At 62.7% G+C, this 26,957-nt stretch overlaps 1 protein-coding gene across 1 annotated transcript; it reads left to right on the forward strand.

Moving 5' to 3' along the window:
* The first annotated feature begins 436 nt into the window (after positions 1 to 436).
* On the forward strand, positions 437 to 25,111 carry RSPH1 (radial spoke head component 1). The gene is made up of 8 exons (XM_062175143.1): positions 437 to 490; positions 3,519 to 3,624; positions 12,288 to 12,378; positions 12,838 to 12,973; positions 16,019 to 16,090; positions 21,973 to 22,132; positions 22,599 to 22,733; positions 25,041 to 25,111. Exons 1-8 carry the CDS (start codon positions 437 to 439, stop codon positions 25,091 to 25,093), a joined length of 807 nt encoding a protein of 268 aa, XP_062031127.1. The 3' UTR covers positions 25,094 to 25,111.
* Positions 25,112 to 26,957: the final 1,846 nt, after the last annotated feature.

Genomic DNA, 26,957 nt, shown 5'->3' on the forward strand with positions numbered 1-26,957 from the left:
TGCACACCCTCCCCACCCCCCCGCCTCTTCCTTGGCGGCGATTGGCTGAGGGGTTCTACCCGTTGCTATGACAGCACGCGAAGGCCTCCAGTACTTCCTTCCCCGTCTCTCGCCACGCCCTCTTGCCCGCCCTCCATCTATTCCACGACGGGGATTGGCTGAGGCGCCCTTCCCGTTGCTATGACAGTACGCGAAGCCTACCAGTGGCTCCTCGTCTCGTACCGCCACGCCCTCTTGCCCGCCCCCCGCCTCTTCCTGGGCAGCGATTGGCTGAGGGGCCGCCCGTGGCTGCTCCAGGCGCTCTCCTCCTAGCCCCGCGATTCTCAGCATCCGGGCCCGCACGAGACCTGGCTGGCCCCGTCTCCATGGCGACAGCCGACGCGGCGGCGAGGGCGGCGGGTGACCTACCTGCTGGGATCCGGGCTGGACCGAGGCCATGTCGGACCTGGGCTCAGAAGAGCTAGAGGAAGAGAGAGAGAACGATCTTGGGGTGAGGGTCTCCCCGAGCCGCAGTCCCGGAGGGCCAGGGTGTCCAGGCGGGGCCCCCGGTACAGCCCCCCGCAGCGGCACCGGGCGGGCGTGGCGTGGGCGCACGGTGCGGCGGGCTCGGAGCGCACTTCTGCGAGCCCGCCCTGCAGACCCAGCGCCCCGCCGCCCGGCCGGAAGCCCCCCGAGTCCGGGGCTCGCACCCCTACCCGGCTTCCCCGCGGTGTTCGCGGCCCTGCCGCCTCCCGGCCGCCTCCCTGGCTTCTGCCCTGGGCCTCCCCCCGAGGGGTAGCTTTCCTGGGCCCACAGATTAGGTCCAGATCACACGGGGGTCCCTTGGAAGGATTTCTCCTCTCCAGCAGGTGCCCGGCGTGGGGGGGGGGGGGTCCTCCCGACGGGCGGGGGCCTTCTGTGCCCTGTGCCACCTTGAACCACAGGTTCTGGGCTAGACGGTGCTAGAAAGGGCAAGAATAGCACAGCTGTTTGTTAATCAAGTGTTTTTCAAGTGAATTGCTTATTTATTTGAAAGGTAGAGTGACAGAGAGAGGGAGAGAGCCAGCGAGCGAGCTTCCGTCCACTGGTTCGCTCCAGATGCCCGGGACAGCCTGGACTGGGCCAGGCTGAGATCAGGAGCCAGGAGCTCCATCTGGGTCTCCCACGTGGGGGGCAGATCCACCCCAGGCACTCCCGGTGCCGGCCTCCCAAGCAGTGACTTAGCCTGCCTGAGTCTCTGACGTGTGTAATGTCGGTGTCTGTGTTTGTGTTGTAATAAATCCAGACATGTCCAATTCCATGGTTTTCACCTTAAAAAATAAATTCCATTTTTTAAAAAGATTTTTTATTATTTGAAAGGCAGAGTTACAGAGAGAGGGAGACACACGGATTGAGAGAGAGGTCTTCCATCTGCTGTTTCACTCCCCAGATGGCCACGATGGCTGGGGCTGGCCCAGGCTGTAGCCAGGAGCCAGGAGCTTCTTCCAGGTCTCCCACGTGGGTGCAGGGGCCCAAGCACTTGGCCTGTCCTCCTCTGCTCTCCCAGGTGCATGAGCAGGGAGCTGGACGGGGAGTGCAGCAGCCGGGACTCGAAGCTGGTGCCCACCTGGGATGCCGGCACTGCAGGCGGCTTTACCCACTACACCACAGCACCAGCCCCCACTTTATTATTTATTATACGTGCTCTATACTGAGGCTAGGTGCAGAGGAATGTTTATTTTATGAAAAACAGGAAAATTAGGGATGTGAGAAGCTTGTGTTATATTTTTTATTGATTTACTTTTAAATTCACTAAGTATTGGGCTAAGAGTATTTGAACCCTAAGTCTTGATAGGCAGTTTATTTATTTATTTATTTTTTTGACAGGCAGAGTGGACAGTGAGAGAGACAGAGAGAAAGGTCTTCCTTTGCCGTTGGTTCACCCTCCAATGGCCGCTGCAGCTGGCGCGCTGCAGCCGGCGCACCGCGCTGATCCGATGGCAGGAGCCAGGTGCTTCTGGTCTCCCATGGGGTGCAGGGCCCAAGCACTTGGGCCATGCTCCACTGCACTCCCGGGCCACAGCAGAGAGCTGGCCTGGAAGAGGGGCAACCGGGATAGAATCCAGCGCCCCGACAGGGACTAGAACCCGGTGTGCCGGCGCCGCAGGCGGAGGATTAGCCTGTTGAGCCACGGCACCGGCCTTGATAGGCAGTTTAAAAATAAGATGAAAAGGGCTGGCACTGTGGACAGTGGGCTAAGCCTCCACCTAAGGCATCCCCTATGGGCGCTGGTTTGAGCCCCGGCTGCTCCACTTCCGATCCAGCTCTCTGCTGTGGCCTGGGAAAGCAGTGGAAGATGGCCCAAGTCCTTGGGCCCATGCACCCACGTGGGAAACCTGGAAGAAGCTCCTGGCTCCTGGCTTCGGATGGGCGCAGCTCTGGTCATTGTGGCCAACTGGGGAGTGAACCAGCAGACGGAAGACCTATCCCCACCTCCCGCCCCCCCGCCGTCTGAAATTCTGCCTCTCAAATAAATAAATAAATAAATAAAATCTTTTTTTCCCCAAGATTTTTTTTTTTTTGACAGGCAGAGTGGATAGTGAGAGAGAGAGACAGAGAGAAAGGTCTTCCTTTTTGCCATTGGTTCACCCTCCAGTGGCCGCTGTGGCCGGCACTTCACGCTGATCCGAAGCCAGGAGCCAGGTGCTTCTCCTGGTCTCCCATGCAGGTGCAGGGCCCAAGGACTTGGGCCATCCTCCACTGCACTCCCGGGCCACAGCAGAGAGCTGGCCTGGAAGAGGGGCAACCGGGATAGAATCCGGCACCCCAACTGGGACTAGAACCCAGTGTGCCGGCGCCGCAAGGCGGAGGATTAGCCTGTTAAGCCACGGCGCCGGCCTAATAAATAAAATCTTTAAGAGAAAATAAGGTAAACTAAACCAAGCCAGTGCACACCGGAGCACCCCTCCCCCTGTCGTCTGAATTTCCTTGGGGGGGGTGGGGTGGCAAAGGCCTCTTCAGGCCACAGATAAGGGAGGGAGCCTAGGGGGAGACTCAGGTATTTGCCCTTGGTCTGTAGCACTGCGGGGAGCCAGGAAGAGGTGCGTGCAGGGCGGGGCCGTACCACCTGCGGGTTTCACAGTCCGGTCAGTCTGCTTCCGGTGGAAAGGGTTCTCATCCAGTCACAAGCACAGGTGTCTGGGGAGGGAGCGTGCCCCGTGCCCCCACACACCCACACGCGCGTCGGTTCCCCTCCCGGGCCGACTGAGCGTGGCGCCCAGGACCGGGAGATGTCGCCAGCACCGTGTCCACGGAACGCGTGGCACTGGACGGACGGGAGCCGCAGCTCTCCACTTCTCACCCAGGAGTACGAGGGGGAACGGAACGAGGCGGGCGAGCGGCACGGGCACGGGAAAGCGAGGCTGCCCAACGGCGACATTTACGAAGGCAGCTATGAGTTCGGGAAAAGACATGGCCAGGTCAGAACCAGGGGCGGGGCCCGCTCCCGTCAGCACAGGTGGAATCCGGGGGTGACGGGGGCCCTCCGACGGCTGTTTCAGGGCGTCTACAAGTTTAAAAACGGAGCTCGGTACATCGGAGAGTACGTGAAGAACAAGAAGCACGGGCAGGGCACCTTCATCTACCCAGACGGCTCGCGGTACGAAGGTAGTGTGGGGCCGGCGGCAGAGCCCGAGCCTGTCTCTCCCTTCCCTGTCTCCACTCGCCTGCGAGGCACAGCGGGCTCAGGCCCTCCACGTCCGTCAGTGACCCAGGGCTCAGGTCCCCCACGTCCGTCAGTGGTCCAGGGCTCAGGTCCCCCACGTCGGTCAGTGACCCAGGGCTCAGGTCCCCCACATCGGTCAGTGGTCCAGGGCTCAGGTCCCCCACGTCCGTCAGTGGTCCAGGGCTCAGGTCCCCCACGTCGGTCAGTGACCCAGGGCTCAGGTCCCCCACATCGGTCAGTGGTCCAGGGCTCAGGTCCCCCACGTCCATCAGTCGTCCAGGGCTCAGGTCCCCCACATCCGTCAGTCGTCCAGGGCTCAGGTCCCCCACGTCCGTCAGTCGTCCAGGGCTCAGGTCCCCCACGTCCGTCAGTCGTCCAGGGCTCAGGTCCCCCACGTCCGTCAGACCTCCAGGGCTCAGGTCCCCCACGTCCGTCATTGGTCCAGGGCTCAGGTCCCCCACGTCCGTCATTGGTCCAGGGCTCAGGTCCCCCACGTCTGTCAGTGACCCAGGGCTCAGGTCCCCCACGTCCGTCATTGGTCCAGGGCTCAGGTCCCCCACGTCCGTCATTGGTCCAGGGCTCAGGTCCCCCACGTCTGTCAGTGACCCAGGGCTCAGGTCCCCCACGTCCGTCATTGGTCCAGGGCTCAGGTCCCCCACGTCCGTCATTGGTCCAGGGCTCAGGTCCCCCATGTAGGTCAGTTGTCCAGGGCTCAGGTCCCCCACGTCCGTCAGTCCTCCAGGGCTCAGGTCCCTCACGTCGGTCAGTCCTCCAGGGCTCAGGTCCCCTACGTCCATCAGTCCTCCAGGGCTCAGGTCCCCCACATCCGTCAGTCGTCCAGGGCTCAGGTCCCCCACGTCCGTCAGTGGTCCAGGGCTCAGGTCCCTTTCGTCGGTCAGTCCTCCAGGGCTCAGGTCCCCCACGTCTGTCAGTCCTCCAGGGCTCAGGTCCCCCACATCTGTCATTGGTCCAGGGCTCAGGTCCCCCACATCTGTCAGTCGTCCAGGGCTCAGGTCCCCCACGTCTGTCAGTAGTCCAGGGCTCAGGTCCCTCACGTCGGTCAGTGGTCCAGGGCTCAGGTCCCCCACGTCTGTCAGTCGTCCAGGGCTCAGGTCCCCCACGTCTGTCAGTAGTCCAGGGCTCAGGTCACCGACGTCCGTCAGTCCTCCAGGGTTCAGGTCCTCTAGGTCGGTCAGTGGTCCAGGGGCCAGGAACGTGGTCATGGGGTTTCTATGGAAACCAGAGAGCTTGCTTGCAGTTAATTCAGGAATCTGTCATCAGTGGGAAATCTGGTCCCTGTGGCCAGCTTGGGGGTGGGCCTTGCTCCGACAGCAGCAAATGAGAGGCAGGAGTCTGTCATCGTGGCTCCGCCTCCCCGTTCTGGGTTTCTTCCAACCCCTCTTCTGAGGGCCGGGGTGTTTTCTTGGGGGCCTCTAACTTGTGAGCTGGGCTTCGCCCATCTCAGCCGCAGTCCCCCACCCCGAGCCAGCGTCTCTGGAGCTCCTTGTCCGATCCTTTCCCCGAGCCTCTCCGCTGCCCCTGTACCACTGCCATGCGGCATGACTCGCACCCACACCTGGATTCGTGCTCCCCAGGCCCCGTTTACTTATTTGAAGGGCACAGTGACACACAGAGATCTCCCCTCCACTGGTTCACTCCCCCAAATGGCTGCAGCGGCCAGAGGTGGGCCAGGCGGAAGCCAGGAGCCGGGAGCTTCATCCGTGTCTCCCACGTTGGCGCAGGATCTCAAGAACTTGAGCCACATCCGCTGCCTCCTAGGCACACTAGTGGGGAGCTGGGTGGGAAGTGGGGTGGCTGGGACGAGAAGTGTCACGGGAGTGCGTATCTGGATTGCCAGTCCCCATCCGTTCTCGTTCCTGCCACGGGAAACTGGCAGGATTCCCGCTCCCCTGGGGCCTGTGAGCTGTTTCCGGAAATCAGCGCCTGCGGATGGGGGTGCAGGAGCTCCGGTTCGAGGCCACGCTGGACAGAGTGTGGGTCCCCTGGGGACCAAGGCTGGAGATTGGGGTCTGGATTGGGAGGCAGGTTTGTGGGCGCTCTGTGGAGACCCAGCTGTCCACAGAGACACGGCCATCAGATCTCAGGGCCCCAGGGTTTTCACGGAGCTCGGCACGCAGCCCCCAGCCCGCGAGGCTGCAGAGTGGGCTGAGCAGGCCCACCCTCCGAGCCCTCCCAACAGCAGCTCCTCCTGCAGGCTGGCGCCTTGTGAGTGACGCTCCCGTCTCCCGGGAAGCTCCAAGGATTTCCGGAGCTCTGTGCTAGGAACAGTGGCCCGACACTAACGCACACAGTCGCCTGGGAACAGTCGGGGTGGTTGCAGCCCCACAGCGGACAGGTGCAGCACCTGCCTCGGGAACTCCTCCCGCCGCAGCCCAGGAAAGCGCCTCATTCCTCCAAGATGGTGATGGGGACCGGACTCCGAGGCTGCGCTACTAACCTCAGGTCCGAAAGTCAGTCATCTTCTAACCACAGGCTGGCGAACGCCTGGCTGACCGCCACCAAGGGCCCACGTGTCCCACGAGGTGGCCCAGGAGGGAGCAGGAGCTCCAGCAGGCAGGGTGGGGGCCGCTGGGAGGTGAGGCCAATGGAGGCAGGAGGCTGGAAGCCAGGTGTTGGGGTGGGTGGGGCCACCTGTGCAAATTTGGAAGCTTGGGGGTGGGTGGGGGGCACCTGAGGGTCTCAGGCTGGGAAGGCAGAGAGGGTGTGGCTCTCTGGTCTTGCTGCCCGCCCACTGCCCACCAGAACTCATCAAAGTGAAGTTCCACAATGAGATTTCAGAGGGAGGCCTATGGCGAGTGCGGGGTGGGGGTGGGGACGCCCCATACCGGCTCAGAGCGGTTTCCCCACTGACCTTAGTTCCTCTCTTCTGAGTTTGGCTGCCCCGGCAGAGGGGGCCAGCTTGGCGAGACCACACTGACCAGCCTGGGGAGGGGGGTTTAGCCCCCTGGGGGCCAGGTCTGGGGGCCCCATCTGCCTTGGTACTGATGGCAGAGCTTTGTAAGGGACACAGTGCCCCTCCCAGGGGAAAACCCACAGGGCAGCCAGCGGTGGGGGTTACTCAAGAAGAGAAATGTGGCTGCTAAGACGACATCAGAGGCGAAAGACTTTTTTTTTTAAAGTGCAAATTTAAAGCCACAGTAACACAGTTTCCACTTGTCGTTCACTGCAGGACAGGGTCTGTCTTGCCGCCGGGTTTTCCGTGGCGGCTCCGTGGTCTGTGGGCGGAGAGCAGGACTGGAAACCCTGACTCCCTGGCGGGAAATCGAGTGACTTTTTGCAACTGAATTTTTCGGTTTCTGAAATTTTTCTGCGAATCTGCAGCAGGTTTTTCTGGTCCTGCTGCCCTGAGAGCAGAGGGGCGTGGCGGTGTGGTCTGGTCTCCTGCTGGAGGAAGCCCGGTGGCCAGTGTAGCTACTGTCCAGCCGGAGCCAGCCGGCGGTGGTGCCCAAAGCCAATTCCGCGCTTGCCCCACCCTGTAGGCTGTGGTGGGGAAGAAGTACTGGGGCTGCTGACCATCCGGCCATCACCACAGACACCTCCTCGGGGCGGGGCAGGGGGCACTCTGCTTGTCCCCCCACTGTGCTTGTCCCCCACTCTGCTTGTCCCCCCACTCTGCTTGTCCCCCACTCTGCTTGTCCCCCCACTCTGCTTGTCCCCCACTGTGCTTGTCCCCCACTCTGCTTGTCCCCCACTCTGCTTGTCCCCCCACCCTGCTTGTCCCCCCACCCTGCTTGTCCCCCACTCTGCTTGTCCCCCCACCCTGCTTGTCCCCCCACCCTGCTTGTCCCCCACTGTGCTTGTCCCCCCACCCTGCTTGTCCCCCACTGTGCTTGTCCCCCCACCCTGCTTGTCCCCCACTCTGCTTGTCCCCCACTCTGCTTGTCCCCCCACCCTGCTTGTCCCCCACCCTGCTTGTCCCCCCACTCTACTTGTCCCCCACCCTGCTTGTCCCCCCACTCTGCTTGTCCCCCCACCCTGCTTGTCCCCCACCCTGCTTGTCCCCCACTCTGCTTGTCCCCCCACCCTGCTTGTCCCCCACTGTGCTTGTCCCCCACTCTGCTTGTCCCCAACCCTGCTTGTCCCCCCACCCTGCTTGTCCCCCACTGTGCTTGTCCCCCCACCCTGCTTGTCCCCCCACCCTGCTTGTCCCCCACTCTGCTTGTACCCCCACCCTGCTTGTCCCCCACTCTGCTTGTCCCCCACTCTGCTTGTCCCCAACCCTGCTTGTCCCCCCACCCTGCTTGTCCCCCCACTCTGCTTGTCCCCCACCGTGCTTGTCCCCCACTCTGCTTGTCCCCCCACCCTGCTTGTCCCCCCACCCTGCTTGTCCCCCACTGTGCTTGTCCCCCCACCCTGCTTGTCCCCCCACCCTGCTTGTCCCCCACTCTGCTTGTCCCCCCACCCTGCTTGTCCCCAACCCTGCTTGTCCCCCCACCCTGCTTGTCCCCCACCGTGCTTGTCCCCCCACCCTGCTTGTCCCCCCACCCTGCTTGTCCCCCACTCTGCTTGTCCCCCCACCCTGCTTGTCCCCCACTCTGCTTGTCCCCCCACCCTGCTTGTCCCCCACTGTGCTTGTCCCCCACTCTGCTTGTCCCCAACCCTGCTTGTCCCCCCACCCTGCTTGTCCCCCCACTCTGCTTGTCCCCCACCGTGCTTGTCCCCCACTCTGCTTGTCCCCCCACCCTGCTTGTCCCCCCACTCTGCTTGTCCCCCCACTCTGCTTGTCCCCCACTGTGCTTGTCCCCCACTCTGCTTGTCCCCCCACCCTGCTTGTCCCCCCACCCTGCTTGTCCTCCCACTGTGCTTGTCCCCACTCTGCTTGTCCCCCACTCTGCTTGTCTCCCCACTCTGCTTGTCCCCCCACCCTGCTTGTCCCCCACCCTGCTTGTCCCCCACTCTGTTTGTCCCCCACCCTGCTTGTCCCCCACTCTGCTTGTCCCCCAACTCTGCTTGTCCCCCCACTCTGCTTGTCCCCCACTCTGCTTGTCCCCTCACTGTGCTTGTCCCCCCACCCTGCTTGTCCCCCCACCCTGCTTGTCCCCCCACTCTGCTTGTCCCCCCACCCTGCTTGTCCCCCCACTCTGCTTGTCCCCCCACTCTGCTTGTCCCCCACTGTGCTTGTCCCCCACTCTGCTTGTCCCCCCACCCTGCTTGTCCCCCCACTCTGTTTGTCCCCCCACTCTGCTTGTCCCCCCACCCTGCTTGTCCCCCCACTGTGCTTGTCCCCCACTCTGCTTGTCCCCCCACTCTGTTTGTCCCCCCACTCTGCTTGTCCCCCCACCCTGCTTGTCCCCCCACTCTGCTTGTCCCCCCACCCTGCTTGTCCCTCCACTCTGTTTGTCCCCCACCCTGCTTGTCCCCCCACTCTGCTTGTCCCCCCACCCTGCTTGTCCCCCACTCTGCTTGTCCCCCCACCCTGCTTGTCCCCCCACTCTGCTTGTCCCCCCACCCTGCTTGTCCCCCACTCTGCTTGTCCCCCACTCTGCTTGTCCCCCACTGTGCTTGTCCCCCACTCTGCTTGTCCCCCCACCCTGCTTGTCCCCCCACTCTGTTTGTCCCCCCACTCTGCTTGTCCCCCACTCTGCTTGTCCCCAACCCTGCTTGTCCCCCCACCCTGCTTGTCCCCCCACTCTGTTTGTCCCCCCACTCTGCTTGTCCCCCCACCCTGCTTGTCCCCCCACTCTGCTTGTCCCCCCACCCTGCTTGTCCCTCCACTCTGTTTGTCCCCCACCCTGCTTGTCCCCCCACTCTGCTTGTCCCCCCACCCTGCTTGTCCCCCACTCTGCTTGTCCCCCCACCCTGCTTGTCCCCCACTCTGCTTGTCCCCCACCCTGCTTGTCCCCCACTCTGCTTGTCCCCCAACTCTGCTTGTCCCCCACTGTGCTTGTCCCCCACTCTGCTTGTCCCCCCACCCTGCTTGTCCCCCCACTCTGCTTGTCCCCCCACCCTGCTTGTCCCCCACTCTGCTTGTCCCCCCACCCTGCTTGTCCCCCACTCTGTTTGTCCCCCAACTCTGCTTGTCCCCCACTGTGCTTGTCCCCCACTCTGCTTGTCCCCCCACTCTGCTTGTCCCCCACTCTGCTTGTCCCCCCACTCTGCTTGTCCCCCACTCTGCCTGTCCCCCACTCTGCTTATCCCCCCACCCTGCTTGTCCCCCACTCTGCTTGTCCCCCCACTCTGCTTGTCCCCCCACCCTGCTTGTCCCCCCACTCTGCTTGTCCCCCAACTCTGCTTGTCCCCTCACTATGCTTGTCCCCCACTGTGCTTGTCCCCCCACCCTGCTTGTCCCCCACTCTGCTTATCCCTTGGCTACTTCAGGCCCAGAGGCCCGAGGCTGTTTTGCGGAATCCTCTGTCTTCTGGGGTGCTCCCCCATCCCCCCTGTTGTCCCTATCCCCCTGCTGTCCCTGTCCCCCTGCTGTCCCTGTCCCCCTGCTGTCCCTGTCCCCCAGGCCGTCATGGAACCCTGTCCTCTTCCTCAGATGCTGGCAGTCGCCACCCTCCCCCTCCTCTGGTTGCTCCCTGAGCCTGGACTTGGCCCTGGGAATCAGTGGGGTGCTCTCTGCCGCCGGCCCCTCCCCTGCTGAGGGTGCCCCGTCCGCCTCCCCCTCCCCAGCCTAGTGACGGCTCCCTGGCTCCCGGAGCTGTTGGCCCAGCCGCCTCCCAGCGTGCCCGGGAAATGGTGGCGTGGCTCGGGGGATGGGACCTTCTTTTGTGGATAAGCCTGGGGGCTCGTTCATGCCACACGTATTGCTTCAATCCTTGGTGTTTTCCCGGCAGAGCGAGCATTGAGTATCTGCCTGGGGAAGTGGATCTCTCCCTCGAAGCCTGGAGCGTAAGGTAGCAGCGGCTATGGGAGTGAATTTTCGTTAGCAATGAGAAATCAAAGTAAATAGTTTTCACAACACCCCGAACATTACAGAACCCAGAAAGGTGCCCGCGTCTGTAAGAACACATCTCGACTTTCCCTGCCTTTGTGGACGCTGCTGGCTCTTTGAAGGCCTGCACACGACCACAGCTTTGAAGTCTTTTCTTAGAATAGGAAGCTAACTCTTGTTTTCACCCTTGGATCAACAAAGTGACCAAATTAGGTTTTGTTTTAATTCTCGGTCTAGAAGGATATCATTCATCTCAGCGACTAGCCATGGCTGGCGTCGTGTAAGTGTTCAAGAGAGCTGTCTGTCGTAGGGAAGCCCTGTCAGTCTCCCTCCCAGGTGGCTGGAAGCTGTGAGGAGCCCCCGCTCTCCTGGCACGGGGACTCGTGGTAAACGCCTTTAGCCGGTGACGCGGTTTGCTGAGGAGTCGTCCTGGCTTTACGACACACTTGAGAATCTCAGCGTTTCCTCGCATACCTGCCTGAAAGGAGCAGGTACCCAGTGTGGCCGGGTGGACAGGGCCGCCCAGGCGAGGGACGAGGCCACGCAGGGGGCAGGGCCAGGTGGTGTGGCTGGGCCCGCAGGTGCAGGGGAGCCAGCAGCTGGGTGGGAGTCAGAGTGTGGTGCTGGACAGACCGTGGGATTGGCCAGGTTTTCTGTTGCTCTAAAAAGACCCTGGAGGGGCTGGCGCCACGGCTCACTTGGCTAATCCTCTGCCTGCGGCGCCGGCACCCTGGGTTCTAGTCCTGTTCGGGGCACCGGATTCTGTCCCAGTTGCTCTTCTTCCAGGCCAGCTCTCTGCTGTGGCCCGGGAGTGCAGTGGAGGATGGCCCAAGTGCTTGGGCCCTGCACCCCATGGGAGACCAGGAGGAAGCACTTGGATCCTGGCTTCGGATCGGCGCAGCGCCGGCCGTGGCGGCCATTTTGGGGGTGAACCAACAGAAGGAAGACCTTTCTCTCTGTCTCTCTCACTGTCTAACTCTGCCTGTCAAAAAAAAAAAAAAAAAAAAAAAAAAAAAAAAGAAAGAAAGAAAGAAAGAGACCCTGGAGGAGCAACTTAGGAGGGATTGAGGTTTCCTCGTGTTTGCAGTTCGGAGGTTCACAGTCCAAGCTCGGCCTGGAGCCTGCTGGAGCTGGCGATGACGGTGCAGGCGGAGGGAACGTCCCCCCGCGAGCTGGCAGGCAGAGGGGACACAGGCCCTGCTTGGCGGAGACAACCAGCCCCCTGGAGGGGACTCCCCCACCCTTGAGGTCTTGCCCCTCATGGCCTAAAGACCTCCCACTGTCCACCCCAAGGACATCTGAGCCGTCACCAGGTCAGGTCCCTGTCACGCGACCCCAGTCATCACTGACCATGCACACAGACTTTGGGGACCTTGGGAACCCCCCCAGCTCTTATCAAGCCTCGAGGTTGCTGCGGGGCCACTGAGCAGCCGCGGGGTGAATGCAGTGTTGGGGGTCATCGGTGAGAGGCCTGCGTTGCCTTGGCTGGGCTCACCGTGGGCCCTGATCTGCACAGGTGACTCTCCGTCCTCGCCAAGCCCTCCCCTGGCCAGCCTGCCAAATGGCTCGGCCAGGCCAGGCCATCCAGTGCAAGAGGATGGGGCACAGGGAGAAGTGGGAGGAGCCACGGGCAGAGCTCTGTGGGGCGCAGCGCCAGGCCCTCCCGGCCACTGCCCCTCACCCAGGCCTGCCCTGTGTCACCCCTAGGGGAGTGGGCCGACGACCAGAGGCACGGCCACGGCGTGTACTATTACGTCAACAACGACAGCTACACCGGGGAGTGGTTCGCTCACCAGAGGTGCGCTGGGAATGGCTCCGGGCCGCTTCACTCCCTAAGAAATGTCCCTTAGTCACAACAGAGCCCCTCGCCGGCTCTGCCAGTTCCAGTCTTTCCGCGGGGGCCAGGGCAGCTCCCAGGGGAAGCCTGGCCTGGCAGGTGCAGCTTCAGCAGCGGCCGTCTCCCCGGAACACGTGGCGCCTTCAGCCGCGAGCCCCCGGGGGTGGGGAGCACCGAGGGGCTGTCTGGGGGATGGGACCACGGCTCTCGGGGTCTCTGCCTCCTCCCGGGGAAGGCAGGAGGCGGCTGACCCAGGTGACGCTGACCTCTGCACCCCTTACTGTCCCTGAGCCCCCTTAGTCGTGCGCCTGCCCCCTGCTGGGCCACCCCGGGCCACCCTCACGTCCACAGTGCGGGTGACAACCTGGGGGCTTCCCCCGAGGCTGAGACAGACTGCCCTGTGCCCTTCGTCTTGAGCAGGCATGGGCAAGGCACCTACTTCTACGCGGAGACGGGCAGCAAGTACGTCGGTACCTGGGTGAACGGACAGCAGGAGGGCGCGGCCGAGCTCATCCACCTGAACCACAGGTACCAGGGCAAGTTCCTGAACAAAAACGTAAGTCGCTGGGAACCACGCTTGCGGCGTGGTGGGCGGGGCCTCCTCCCGTGGGGTGTGGGTGGAGAGCGCTGAACGCTGGCCGCCTGCCGCTGGGGCACGCGGCCTCTCACACCCACAGTGGAGTAGGGGAGCCAGGGGAGACGCGCAGCCCTTCTGCCCCAGCGGAAAGCCCTGGGGTCTTTGGCATTGTCCTGTGGGGTGGGGGGGTTCCTCCTGCTGTGCCCCAGCAGAGACCCCCAGCTCCCCCCACCCCGGCCGTCGCAGCCCACCAGCCCCTGATGACACAGGGGCATCAGGGCCACCCTGAGCACCCTGCCTGGGCCGGGGGCTGCCAGTGCCCGGTGCCCGCCGCTGCCCGCTTGTGTCTGGAGGACTCCTGTGTGGGCAGGACCCTCTGGGGTGCAGAGAAGCCCTGTGTCACGGAGGCTCCCACGCCGGGTGGGGCGTCCCGGGAGGAGTGTGCGGAGCGCCGACAGTGTCAGAAGTTGGTGTCGGGAATGGTGACCGGGCTGAACCAAGTCTCCACAGACTGACCGAGCCACCCGCTGCCCCTGCCTCCCCCGGCTCCAGGGGGTCTCCTTGCACACACCCCGTGGGCGTCACGTGCACACAGATGGCTGACACGGGGCACGGTTTGGGGGGTTTTGATTTCTTGAGTGGATTGCACCATGTTGGGACACAAAAGTCTACACAAAGCTACACCTCCCGTCACCCTGCGCGTTTGTGAGGGTTAAGTGTGTAGGAGGCCTTTGATTTGGACGGAGCTCCTGCACCAGGTCCAGCTAGGGCCACGCGCTGAAGATCCACATCACCGACCTGGAAGTGAGCTGTGTTGGGTCTTCCAGGGGTCCCAGGGAGAGAGGCATGAGGCCGGCGGTCACCTCCGTGTTATCCCTCACAGGGGGAGGGCCTCCGAAGTGACCCGTCCACTCCGTGTCCTCGGGTTCTGTTCTCCTCTGCCCCCTCCGTGCCCTTCCCGCCCCATGCACCTGAACACTCCCGCGTGACAGCCGCGTTGCCCGGTTCTAGGGTGAGCTGACGGCCACTGAAGACCAGTGCATTAAATAGGTTGCGGTTTGGCCGTCCGACAGGAGCGTTTGTGTAGATTAAGGGATGGAGGTGCTGGCACACGGTGCTGGTGTCCTGAGCCACACAGGTGCTGTCCCGGCAGACGGCTCAGCCTCTCGCCCGCTGGTCTGTGCCTCTTGGCCATGAAGTGGCCTCAGCACCAGCGATGACCAGCCGATAACTTTTGTTATTTGTCCTTCAAGTCTGCTGGGGGTGGCTGTCCCGCCCCGCTTCCAGGGTGCCTCTCCCTGACCGTTAGTGAGGTCAGTCCTTTCCCCACGTTTTTACTGCTGGCTTCTATCTCCTGGGGGGTTGTTTGGCTGACAAACACAAGTTGCACTAATTGGAGCCGTGGGGTGGCAGCTAGCGGCGTTCAGACGAGCAGTCTGAGACAGGCGCCGGTGGCTGGGACAGCGTCGCACTCGGTACAGGAGTCGCTGCAAGCCCTGAGGGGGTGTGGGGCAGGGAGTCGGGGAAGAACCAGAGTCTGTGCTCCCACTACAGACCGTGGAGCTTTCTAGAAGCTGCAGATGTTTGAATGTGGCCGGGAAGAGTCCATGTGGAGAGCTAGCGGGGTGGACGTTTGTTAGCTTAGGAGTGAGGAATTCTAGAGACGTAAAGGGAAAAGCAATGGTGTCGCTGCGTAAAATCGCCCGTCATGGGTTCACCTGTGTGAGGGGATCTAAGAGGTGAATAGCACGGAGCTCTGCACGGACGCTGTGGTGCAGGGACGCTGTGGTGCAGGGACGCTGTGGTGCACGGACGCTGTGGTGCACGGACGCTGTGGTGCAGGAATGGCTGTGGTGCACGGATGCTGTGGTGCAGGGACGCTGTGGTGCACGGACGCTGTGGTGCAGGGACGCTGTGGTGCAGGGACGCTGTGGTGCAGGGACGCTGTGGTGCGGGGACGCTGTGGTGCGGGGACGCTGTGGTGCAGGGACGCTGTGGTGCACGGATGCTGTGGTGCAGGAATGGCTGTGGTGCACGGACGCTGTGGTGCAGGAATGGCTGTGGTGCACGGACGCTGTGGTGCAGGGACGCTGTGGTGCACGGACACTGTGGTGCACGGACGCTGTGGTGGACGGACGCTGTGGTGCAGGGACGCTGTGGTGCAGGGACGCTGTGGTGCAGGGACGCTGTGGTGCGGGGACGCTGTGGTGCGGGGACGCTGTGGTGCACGGACGCTGTGGTGCACGGACGCTGTGGTGCGGGGACGCTGTGGTGCACGGACGCTGTGGTGCAGGGACGCTGTGGTGCGGGGACGCTGTGGTGCAGGGACGCTGTGGTGCACGGACGCTGTGGTGCGGGGACGCTGTGGTGCAGGGACGCTGTGGTGCAGGGACGCTGTGGTGCGGGGACGCTGTGGTGCACGGACGCTGTGGTGGACGGACGCTGTGGTGCAGGGACGCTGTGGTGCAGGGACGCTGTGGTGCACGGACGCTGTGGTGGACGGACGCTGTGGTGCAGGGACGCTGTGGTGCACGGACACTGTGGTGCACGGACGCTGTGGTGGACGGACGCTGTGGTGCAGGGACGCTGTGGTGCAGGGACGCTGTGGTGCAGGGACGCTGTGGTGCACGGACGCTGTGGTGCAGGGACGCTGTGGTGCAGGGACGCTGTGGTGCACGGACGCTGTGGTGCACGGACACTGTGGTGCAGGGACGCTGTGGTGCACGGACGCTGTGGTGCACTGGTGGCTGTGGTGCAGGGACGGCTGTGGTGGACGGACGCTGTGGTGCAGGAATGGCTGTGGTGCACGGACGCTGTGGTGCAGGGACGCTGTGGTGCACGGACGCTGTGGTGCAGGGACGCTGTGGTGCAGGGACGCTGTGGTGCAGGGACGCTGTGGTGCGGGGACGCTGTGGTGCACGGACGGCTGTGGTGCACGGACGGCTGTGCGTGACCTGGGGAGGCGAGCTGGGGTGGGCGGGACGGACGGCACCGTGGCAGCCTCTGCCTTCTCTTCGCCTGCAGCCCGTGGGCCCTGGGAAGTTCGTGTTTGACATTGGGTGTGAGCAGCACGGAGAGTACCGCTTGACAGACGTGGTAAGTGCGGGACATGTGTGGTAAGTGGCGGGACACCGAGCTCTTTCTCTCTGATCCTCGGCCAAGAAGACCCCGCGAGCCCAGCCCACCCCCGGGAAATCTTGTGTCCGTGCACGGTCAAATTGCCAGAAGCAAATGGCATCACTCCACATTATTATTATTATTATTGAAGTTTATGTATAGATTTGAAAGGCAGAATTGCAGAGAGACGAGGTGCAGGCAGAGAGAGAGAGAGAGAGAGAGCAAGCGAGCAAGCTTCCATCCGCTGGTTCACTCCCCGAATGGCTGCAACGGCCAGGGCTGGGTCAGGCCAAAGCCAGGAGCCTGGAACTCCATCCGGGCCTCCCATGGGGGTGCAGGGGCTCGAGCACTTGGGCCGTCCTCTGCTGCTTTCCCAGCTCATTAGCAGGGAGCTGGATCGGAAGCGGAGCAGCCGGGACTCATACCGGAGCCCACGTGGGATGCTGGCACTGCAGGCACTGGCTTAAGTCATTTTGCCACAGTGCTGGTCCCCATTTTTTTCACATTACCATGGACATCTAGACCTGGCTTTTGTGGCCAGGGAGCAGCCCGTCCTGAGCTACGAGTTCTGGACAGGGTTAGATCCCAGAATCCGCGGCCGTGTCACCAGCGTGTCTGGTGACGGTTAGGGTGTCGGGTGAGTGACTTGCACCTGTGAAAACCTCTGTATTTAGCACGCGAGAACGAGTCCTGCACTGACCTTCCCTGGCTCGTAGCATCGGGCGACTGATGCAGTCATTCGGAGACGTCCAGGCAGGCGTGTTCACGGGGTGGTGGGGGAGGGGGTTCTGTGCGTGTCTTCCTGGGTCCTGTCGCTGCTAACGTTGGGCTGATGTCTGCCTTTAGTTAGATTTCCTGGTCTTCCCTCTTGCTTCTAGTTGTTTGTGTGTGTGTGTGTGTGTGTGTTAAGATTTATTTATTTATTTGAGAGAGAGAGAAAGAGAGAGAGAGAGAGAGAGAGAGGTCTTCCATCCTCTGGTTTATTTCCCAACTGGCCACAACGGCTGGAGCTGTGCCGATCCAAAGCCAGGATCCAGGAGCTTCCTCCGGGTCTCTCACGCAGGTGCAGGGGCCCAAGGACTCGGGCCATCTTCTACTGCTTTCCCAGGCCACAGCAGAGAGCTGGATGGGAAGTGGAGCAGCCAGGACTTGAACCAGCGGATGCCGGCACTGCAGGTGGCAGCTTCACCAGCTACACCACAGCGCCGGCTCTTGCTTCAAGCTTTGAGCCTTTGGCTTCTTTGTTTACTTGCGATTACTGGAAGGAGCTTTGTGTTTTAAGAGGGAGCCCCACCGGCAGAGCAGGGTCTGAAAGTGACCAGAGCACTTGATTTCGTTGTCTGCGATGAGACACCCCTCCCCCCACCCCAGCCTGAGCACGGCTTCTTCCCGAAGCCCCGGGTGCCGCAGCCTGGGTTTCAGGCGGCTTCCCGTAAGCCACCTGCCCCTACCAGAAGCACAGAGGAGCGTGACGCAGCCTTGACCACGCTCCCACACTCGCCGCGTTCATGTCTGCCCGTGTGGCCACCTGCCGTGAGCTGGCCTGCTGTGCAACTGTGGCCATGACGGGTCTGGGGCTCTCCCTGGACTCCTCCTCGAGTGGGGAGCCCCCTCCCCCTGCCCTGGGCAGACCCCATTGTCCCTGCCACCTCTGGGGGGTGCATCTGGCCTGTCGTCCTGCAGGGGACGGAGCAGTTCTTGTGCCTGGTGGGTGACAGACAGCAGGGCTCATCTTACGAGTGCTGTGCGTGCTGAGCCTCTGCTGGGGAAACCTTGGAGAAGGCGGGGCTTCAGGGTGGGGGGGAGTGGAAAGTACACGAACACGTGGGAGGGGGCGACGCTGACGGGAAGCCGGCGCCCTGCTGTCACAGACACCCGGGCAGGGAAAGCCCCTGCGGTCAAACAGGCACCGGGGACGGCGGAGGATCGAGCAGTTTATCCGCGCCTGCGGGCTCCGCGGGACCCATTTCCCGAGAGCCGAGCCACACTCCAAGTGTCTCCCACTGCTTCTCGGTTGGTCAGCACCGCACCTTGGCCGTCACGGCACTGCTGGGCTTAAATTGCAGCCCGCGTGGCTCAGGACCACACTCCAGTGTTTGTAAGAGACCGGGGCAGATTCGCAGGACAGACTGCTGGCTGGAGACCCAGAAGCAGAGCCTAGGGCACCGTCTCCCTGGCCAAGGTGACCGGCACAGCCGCCTCCGAGCTAACGGGAGCAGCCGCTGTCCACGGCCAGTGCTGGGGGAGGGGCCCGCTTTCCTGCTCTGTCTCTGGTCCCGGCCGCATTTCCTCTGCACTGCCGCTGTGCAGGAAACCCACCCATGCCTGACGCCAGGCCGCTCCTGTCCCCTGGGTGTGCGTGGGCTGTGCTGCCTGAGAGACGCCCCGCCCCCCATAAGGGGACGCGCGCCCTCCAGAGCAGGGGCTGGCGGACCGCGGCCACTGCCAAACCTGGCTCTCCACCTGCTCTTGAATTAACTTGAGGTTTACAGATGCACACAAACATACATGTACACTGACACACACACATAGAGACAGACACACACGTAGACTTACGCACAGACATGCACACGTACACAGACATACATGCACACATACATGTGCACAGGGCTCACCCATGGGCATGCACACTTACACACACGCACAGAAATGCACACACACAGACACACGCAGACATGCGCACTACACACATGCACACATACATGTGCACAGGGCTCACACACAGACATGCACACTCACGCCCACACACATGCACAGATAGACACATAGACACAAGCACAGAAGTGGACTCTCACACATGTACACATACACGTACACAGGGCTCACCCATGGACATGCACATTCACACCCACACCCATGCAGAGTCAGCGTGGAGTCACGTGTGTCAAGTGCTAACAGAAGCGAGGAAACGGAGCTGCGAGGTTCTGAGCTCACGCGTGTTGGCCTGATGACAAGAACCGTCTCGGGAGCCTCCGCGCCAAGCCCACCCAGCCTCACCCAGGGAACTTCTGCGCCCAGCAGTCCCTGGGCTGGCGCCACCCTTGTCACTGGCCCTCCACTGGCCGGGACGCTGTCTGGAGGCACCGTGTGTGACCTCAGGACCCTCTCCTCCCCCGGCCACGCCCCTCAGGCTCCCTTGGCCACGCCCAGCGTGTGCTCCAGAGTCCGTCCCATGTCTGGGAGTCTCTTTGTGTGTCAGCGAGGTTGCACACGCACACGTCACGAAGCCGGCCACTTTGAAGCATTGAATCAGCCATCAGTGCCCTGCAGCTCTGAGCCTGGCTCGCTCCCCGGACAGAAACCCGGCAGCAGCCCTGGCTGCGCTCTCACGCCGTCGCCTTACCTGGCTTCCCGTCTCCGAGTTTGCCCGCCCCAGATTCTGCCTATGGACGGCATGGCGCCACCTCTGTGCTCCCGTGTCCGGCCTGCTGCACTGAGCGTGTTTCCCGAGTTCGTCCGTGTGTGGCCGTGTCGGCAGTGTGTTCTTCACGTGGCTGAGTGATGCTCCGTTGTGTGGCTGGACCACGCTTTGCTCATCCGTTCTCCTCCCGGTGGACACTGGGGTTGCTTCCACCTTTAAGCTACCGCAGTGAACACGTGTGTGTGTGTGCATGCGCATGTGTGTGTCTTGCTTTTTTATTCTTTTTCAAAGCTTATCTATTTGAAATGCAGAGAGAGAGAGAATTTTCCATCAGCTGGTTCACTCCCCAAATGCCCCCAGCAGCTGAGGCTAAGCCGAGCTGCAGCCACGAGCCAGGAGCTCCATCCAGGGTCCATCGGGGCCCCAGGACCAAGGCTGCCATCTGTTGCCTCCCGGGTGCATTGGCAGGAAGCTGGATTGGAGGTGTGGAGTGGCCGGGACACTGACAAGGCGTCAGATGTGGGATGGGGGTGTTCCAAGTGGCCTGACCTGGGCTACAGAGAGTGGCCCTCTGTTTTGAATTCTCTGGGGCACATGCCTGGGTGTGGATGGCTGGGTCCCTTGGCCGGCCATTCTGCGCAGCCGCCTTCTTTGTAGTGGCTGCAGGGTTCTACGCCCCCCCCCCCCAACCCCATCTCCAGCTGTGCAGGAACGTCCACTCTTGTTTCTATAAATAAAGCTTTATTGGCACGCAGCCCTGCCGAGCGACGCCCTCTGGCGGCCAAGTGTGGGGCAGTGGACGGGAGCCTGTGCTGAGGCTGGCCCCACGGCCCTGCTGTCCCACGCTGCGGCCCGTCAGTGAAGTGTGAAGTCACTCCAGTGGGTTGTGAGCAACATTGCAAAAAAAAAACAAAAACAAAAAAAAAAAAACCAAAGGGGAATTTGGCATCAGCAGCCCTGCAGTGGCCTGGTCCTGGAGACGAACGGTGAGCTCGCTCCAGGTTTGTGGGTGTCTTGTGTGGGACGTGGGCTGGGAACTGCCTTCCCTCCCGGTGGCGGCTTGGGACGATCGCACCGTCCCCTGCTTGGGCCGCCTGCGCTCCTGAGCCCGAGCTGGCCTCTGCGGCCGGTCAGGTCTAAGCCATCTTATTGGTAACCACTCGACAGAGACGGAAGCCAGAACACAGCAGCTCCCTGGCCTGGTCCCTTCTCAGTAATGTCAGTTGCTTTCGCCTCTCCGTGAAATAGGACACGTGAGGGCCGCTCCGTGGGCGGCTCCAGCAGGCAGAGTCAAGGTGTGGGCTGGCTGCTTGGCCCCAGGCCACTCTCCCAAGTGGCCGATGGCCGATGGCCGATGGCCGTCTCCCCTGTGCTATTGTGTCTCTGGGTCCAGATCTCCCCTCTGAGTGAGCCACAGCCATTTGGACTGGGCCCATCTTCTTAACTTCATTTGAATTTGGCCGTGAGGCCCTGGCCTGGGGTACCAGAGCTTAGGGGTCCAGCATGTGTTTGTTTCTGTGGGGTGGGGGACCCAGTTCAGCTCCCAGCACCGAGGCAGCTGTGCCAGGACGCTGAGGTGGGCACACAGGGGCTCTGGGGCCCATTGATGACCTGGGACACGACCCCACAGCCCCTCAAGGTCTCTCCCGTGGAAGGAGTGACCCTTGACCTCAGCTGGACCGGCAGCGGGTGTAACTGGGCAGACAGGCGGTGGGAGCTGGGGCTGTGCAGCTTCCCTGGGGGAGGGTGCCTGCCGGGTTCTGGTGGATCTGCTGGTTCGTGGTGGGGGGCAGAGGCTGCTCCGCCAGCGCCCCCGGCACTCTGATAAACACAAATGCTGGAGCCCCACCCCGGGCCGCCAAGCCACAGCCTCTGCAGTTGGGCAGGGCCCCCTAGGGGTTCCAGTGGAGGTTGGGGGGTGGGTAGACACCTGCCGAGTTCTGTCCTGGGTGCTGTCGCTGCGTCACAGAGAAGCTTCCACAGGTGCCCAGCAACGTGGAATTTTGTGGGAGTCGCCAATCCAAGAGGCAGGAAAATGTGCTGGGCGTGGTGGACACGCGTGGACATTGTCATCTGTGTTCCACGTTCAGGGCCATGCGCTGCTCTGCCCGACCTGGCCCATCGCCCTGCACCCCGGAGCCTCATGGATCGAACCCTTCAGAGCTTTCTAGAACTTTCTTACCCTGAGGTTGTCTGGCCGTTTATATAACTAAACGTAGAGCTGGGAAACAAGGGCCGCTTAGCCTGGGCCCCTCCTTAACGGCTGCCGACAGTGCGGAGCCCGCAAGCCTGCTGGCTTCTGCTCTCACCCCGGCCCCCGCGGGAGCCGTTTGCAACCCTCGGGGATCCCGGGAGGAGCTGGCTGACGTCCGATCCCTGAGCGGCGTCGGGCAAAGGCTCAGATGCACTTGGGGACCCGTGCTCTTTGTCCCTTCATTTCTGATACTGCAGAGCAAGGCTGCTCAGACGGCGTTAAGTTCTCGCTTCTGCTTTGGCCCAGGAGAGAGGAGAAGAGGAGGAGGAGGAGGAGGCATTGGTAGCGGTCGTACCGAAATGGAAAGCCACCAAGATCACGGAACTGGCCCTGTGGACGCCGACGCTCCCCAAGGAGCAGGCCCCGTCGGAGGGACCTGGCCAGGAGGAGACCCCGCGGACCGAGGGTGCGGAGCCCCTGCGGGTGGTCGACACCCTCTTCTCGGCCGGTGGAGGTGGGGCCGGGGGGAGCCTTTGGGACCAGACACCCCCATCGAGGGAGAGGAGGCGGACGGAGCACACAGGGAGAAGTGAGCGGGAGGCGGGCCGGGCCCTTCCGCCCCTCGCCTGGGGCAGAGCCTGGCTGTGGGCGTGACCCCGGCTGTGACAAGAAGGACCGGGCAGCCCTTCTCCATGGCGGCCACCCGGGGCAGGGGGTCCGTGCTTTGCCACGCTGGGAAGCTGACTCGGGTGCTTGTGAGCAGCTCGTGCCCGGGTCTCGGCGCCTGGTGGTGATGCCTGTGTGGTACGTGTGTGCCCAGGAGGTGGGGGCAGGTGCTGGCCAGGCCAGGGGAGGCCGCCCGCCCCCCGCAGCCCCGCACGGTCCCTTGCGTTCCCCTGCCCTCAGCCTTCGCGTCCCCTGTCGCCTCTCAGGCATCGGAGAGGACATGGAGGAGAGCCCGGGCCTCCTGGAGGGGTTCGAGGGCGAGATGGAGATGCGGCCCGGGGACGAGGACGCCGACGTGCTCAGAGACGACAACCGGGAGTACGGCTACGACGTGGACCAGGGTGAGGACGCGCCCCCCGCAGAGCCGGGAGCCCCTGTGGGGAGCTCACCCCGGCCCAGGGCCTCCGGCAAGCCTTGCTGGGTGCCGCCCCCCAGCCGTGGTGGCGCTCATGTCTGCTCCCGCAGGGGGCCGCCTGCTGGAGAAGTGGACACGTGGTTTTGCCCCATGACTTTTACCCTGCAGAGTCACAGGTGTACAGCCCAGGGCCCCCCCGTGTTGGGGGTAGCGATGAGTCCAGGCGCCTCGGTCAGAGCTGAGGGCAAATTCGCACCCATGGCCTGGCCGAGACGGAAGCTTCCAGACTTGTGCACGGCCAGAAAGCCCGGAGGATCTTCTTCGCCCAGTGCCTCCCGTCTGATGGAGGCTGCTCCTTGTTGTAGGGGAAAGGTCACCTGGGAAGGGCTTGGGGCTGGGGGGTCACCTGCTCCCCTCCCCCCAGACTCAGCCCCCGGATCAGGGCCCCACCTGACTGAGAGGAAACTTGGCTTGGGAGTGGGTAGCCAGGGCGGTGCATCCTGCCTCTGTCCCATTTGTGTAAGGTGGGCGACAAGGATGCCTGCAGGCCCCAGGCCCACAGGGGAGCCCAGGAGCCGGCACAGCACCCAGGGCCTCACTCAGCTGCTCTGCAGGCCCGCGGGCGGGGCGGCCCAGGGGATGCTGGGTTTGACCTCAGGGTGTGCAGGGGCGAGGCACGGCCCATCCCGGATGGCCCATGGCCCTGCCAGGGAGGAGTACCAAGATGGGGGGGGGCGCTGAGGGGACCGGGATGGGTGAGACCAGGAAGGAGACCCCGCACCCCAGAGTGTGTGGGGGTGAGGATGACAGCCCCGCCCTGGCCCTTTCTTGCTGCGATTTGATCCTGGGCGCTGTGGGGAAAGGCCCTGTGGGAGCTCTGGGGGCGCCATTCAGGCCTGGCTCTCCCAGTTCGTCTGGGGCCAGGGGAGGATGGGCCGGGATCTGTCCAGAGAGAAGGGAGGGGACCCAGGTGAGGACGAGAGTCCCTGGCCCTGAGCTGGAGAGACCGGGCCAAGCTGATGCCATCTGGGGCTGCTGCAGCTTCCCGACACCGCCCCGTCAGAGTGTCACCGTCACCCAGCCATGGCCCACAGGGACACCAGCCGTGTGGGAGCTTGAGGGCGGGGGGGGGGTGTGCTCCTGTATCATCACCGCTGGGGACATGGTCAAACACCCCGCAGGGCACAGGGCAGCCCCACAGCAGGAGTTCCTGTGCCCCAGGGTCCCCAGGGCCTCCCACGAAACCTGGAGCAAGGAGGAAGTGGGCTCTGAGGCAAAGCGTTCCATGCAAACATAAAAACAGGAAATGAGCTCATCACAGCCCCCACATTACACCCGAGAGCCCCCTACGGTTTCTCTCTTAAAATATATATTTGTTTGTTTGAAAGAGAGGGGAGCAAAGAAAGAGGAGAAAGACAGAGAAAGAGGGACGTAGAGAGAGGACTGGGCCAGGCTGAAGCCAGGAGCCCGGACCCCCTCGGGGTCTCCCATGGCGGGGGCAGGGACCCTCGGGAAGCTGGACTGGGGTGGGGGCAGGGACTTGATCCCACACACTCTGATGTGGGACTTGAGTGTCCCCAGCGGTGGTGTCGCCCACTGAGCCACAACACCTGCCCCACGCCCGGGGTTTCTCCTCCAGCGCAGCCGGCAGTGGGTGCTGCAGACTTCACCTGCATGGTACAGTACGAGGGCCAAGGACAACGTGCTCCCCACGAAGCTGCCGCTTTGGGTGCTGTGTGCAGGCACGAGAGAGTTCCTGACGCGGCATGAGGGCCTGTGCCTTAGCATAGCCTCTGAATGTGTCTTTTTTTCCTTGTTAATTTTTATTGATTTATTTGAAAGTCAGAGTTACAAAGAGGGAGAGAGAGAGAGAGAGAGAGAGAGAGAGCGAGCTTCCATCTTCTGGTTCACTCCCCAAATGGCCGGGAGCTTCTTCCGGGTCTCCCACGTGGGCACAGGGGCCCAAGCACTTGGGCATCTTCCACTGCTTTCCCAGGCGCATTAGCAGAGAGCTGGTTTGGAAGTGGAGCAGCCGGGACTCGGACCGGTGCCTACACAGGATGCCGGCGCTGCAGGCCGCAGCTTTACCCCCTGTGCCGCAGCCCTGTTGCCTGCTGACTGTAGCACCAAAGACACCCTGGAGAAGTCCGGATGAGAGAAAACGCAGCACGCCGTTGCTGCCGATAAATGATTGATCATTACAGCGTCTTTGTTGCAAAGGAGCTGTTCGTGAACAAAGAATTTCAGAACCAAGTGACCGCGGGGCGCACTCACGCTCGGCCTTTCTCCACAGCCAACGCCAGCTTCGAAGAAGAGGAGGGCAGACAGTCGGACCTGCAGGAGTGAGGGCCGCGGGCGGGGCTGCTCCTTCCGTGTCGCCTGTCGCCTGTTGCCTGTGCAGCTGGTTTGCAGTTGCAAATAAACCTCCCCCTTATCCTTGGCTTCGCTTCTCGTTCTGTGGACTGAAGGTCGCCGGATTGTTTTGCCACTGTTTCTTTTATTTATTTTTAAATTCTATTTATTTACTTGAGAGGTAGAGTTACAGACAGAGACAGAGAGAGGAAGAAACAGGTCTTCCATCCCCTGGTTCACTCCCAAATGGCGGCAATGGCTGAAGCTGTGCTGATCCAAAGCCAGGAGCCAGGAGCTTCTTCCAGGTCTCCCACATGAGTGCAGGGGCCCAGGGACTTGGGCCATCTTCCACTGCTTTCCCAGGCCACAGCAGGGAGCTGGATCGGAAGTGGAGCAGCCGGGACTCGAACTGGCGCCCACATGGGATGCCGGCTCTGCAGGTGGCGGCTCTGACCTGCGCCACAGCGCCGGCCCCTGCTGTTTCTCAGTGGAGTGTCTTCCAGGGTAAAGACAGCCACATCTGTGCCGGCATGGGCACCGGTGTGGATGCAGGCTTCGCTCCCCACCTTCCTTCTAGAGAGCTAGGAAAGCCCCAGAAACTAAGGATTGCTGTGTGCAACTCTGGGAAAACACGGCCTCATAAGAAGCCAGCAGCCATGGGGGGCCGTGCGCCCAGCAAGCACACCCCCAGCCTCTCTTGTTCCCTGAGGTGCTGGCCAAGGCTGTAAAACACTGTCCCCATTCGCAGACCCGTGTGGCCCACGGGCTCCTGCAGGATTCCCACTGCTGGCTGGCGTCCCTAGGTTCCCTGCCAAGGCTGCGTGGGCTGCGTCGTTAGACCCCCAGCTGCCCCCAACCCGTGTCCGGGCCAGGCATCAGCCGGGACCCTCCCTTTCCACGTCCCCGAGGCTGGCCCCCGACACTGCCCACTGCAAACCTCTCTCTCGGCTCCCACCCCACGGTGCGCGCCCCACTGGACGAGTCCCTGCTGAAACTCCACACCCCTCCCCGCCCACCCTCACAGCAGCGGCCACTGAGCTACACGCAGACGTCACGGCAGAAACAGGAGCAGACACGGGAAGTCCGCCAGAGCCCAGCCAAGTCCACCGCACGCTCAGGGCAGTCGGCGCTCCCCGGAACGCGAGCACTTCGCCGCCGTTCAGGACAGGGACTTGTGTGGGACGGGAAGCTGGGGGAAGAGCTGTCGCCTCTGTCACGTGGTTAAACACCCTGGGGGGGGGGCTGGGAAGGAGCTCTGAGGCCGAGGCCGGGGCTCCTGGGGGAGCCCCCTGCCCCTCACCCCCACCACTGAGTCCCCACCCCTCACACCTCTGAGCCTGCTCCCGGGAGGGGCGTCTCGCCGTCCTCACCTGTCCGGTTCTCTGCTTGGTCTTCCGGGTCCTGGCCTGCCTGCCTTGCTCATGTGTGTGAATTCTCATCTTCTTGAGAGGCAGAGGACAGATCTTCCGTCTGCTGGTTCACTCCCGAAGTGGCTGCAGCAGCCAGATCTGGGCCGGGTCGAAGCCAGGAGCCAGGAGCTCCAACCGGGGCCTCCATGTGGGTGCAGGGGCCCAACACTTGGGCCGTCTTCTGCTGCTTTTCCAGGCTGCATCGGAAGTGGGGCAGCCGGGACTCGAACCTGCGCTCTGCTTGGACACGCAGGGCTTCCCATGCAGCAGCTCAACCCCTGCACCACACGCCCGCCCCTATTTCTTACGGCTCAGGAAGTCACAGGCAGGCTCGAGGGACTCACGGTTCACCACTGGAGGGGGGGTCCTTCCTGGTTCACTACAGCAGAAGAAACGGTTTGCCGGCAGATGCACCGCCACGGGGGGGCGCCTGGCTTGGCCGGGGCCGG

This window comes from Lepus europaeus, chromosome 2 (genome assembly GCF_033115175.1).
Source record: "Lepus europaeus isolate LE1 chromosome 2, mLepTim1.pri, whole genome shotgun sequence".
In the NCBI taxonomy this organism is placed as follows: Eukaryota; Metazoa; Chordata; class Mammalia; order Lagomorpha; family Leporidae; genus Lepus; species Lepus europaeus.

What these genes read in the sequence shown, in the direction of transcription:
- RSPH1 (XM_062175143.1), top strand. Translation starts at nt 437, where the DNA reads ATGTCGGACCTGGGCTCAGAAGAGCTAGAGGAAGAGAGAGAGAACGAT. An exon ending in AGAGAGAGAACGATCTTGGG is followed by an intron (nt 491 to 3,518) that starts GTGAGGGTCTCC and finishes CGGCTGTTTCAG; the next exon opens with GGCGTCTACAAGTTTAAAAA. An exon ending in GAGTGGTTCGCTCACCAGAG is followed by an intron (nt 12,379 to 12,837) that starts GTGCGCTGGGAA and finishes CGTCTTGAGCAG; the next exon opens with GCATGGGCAAGGCACCTACT.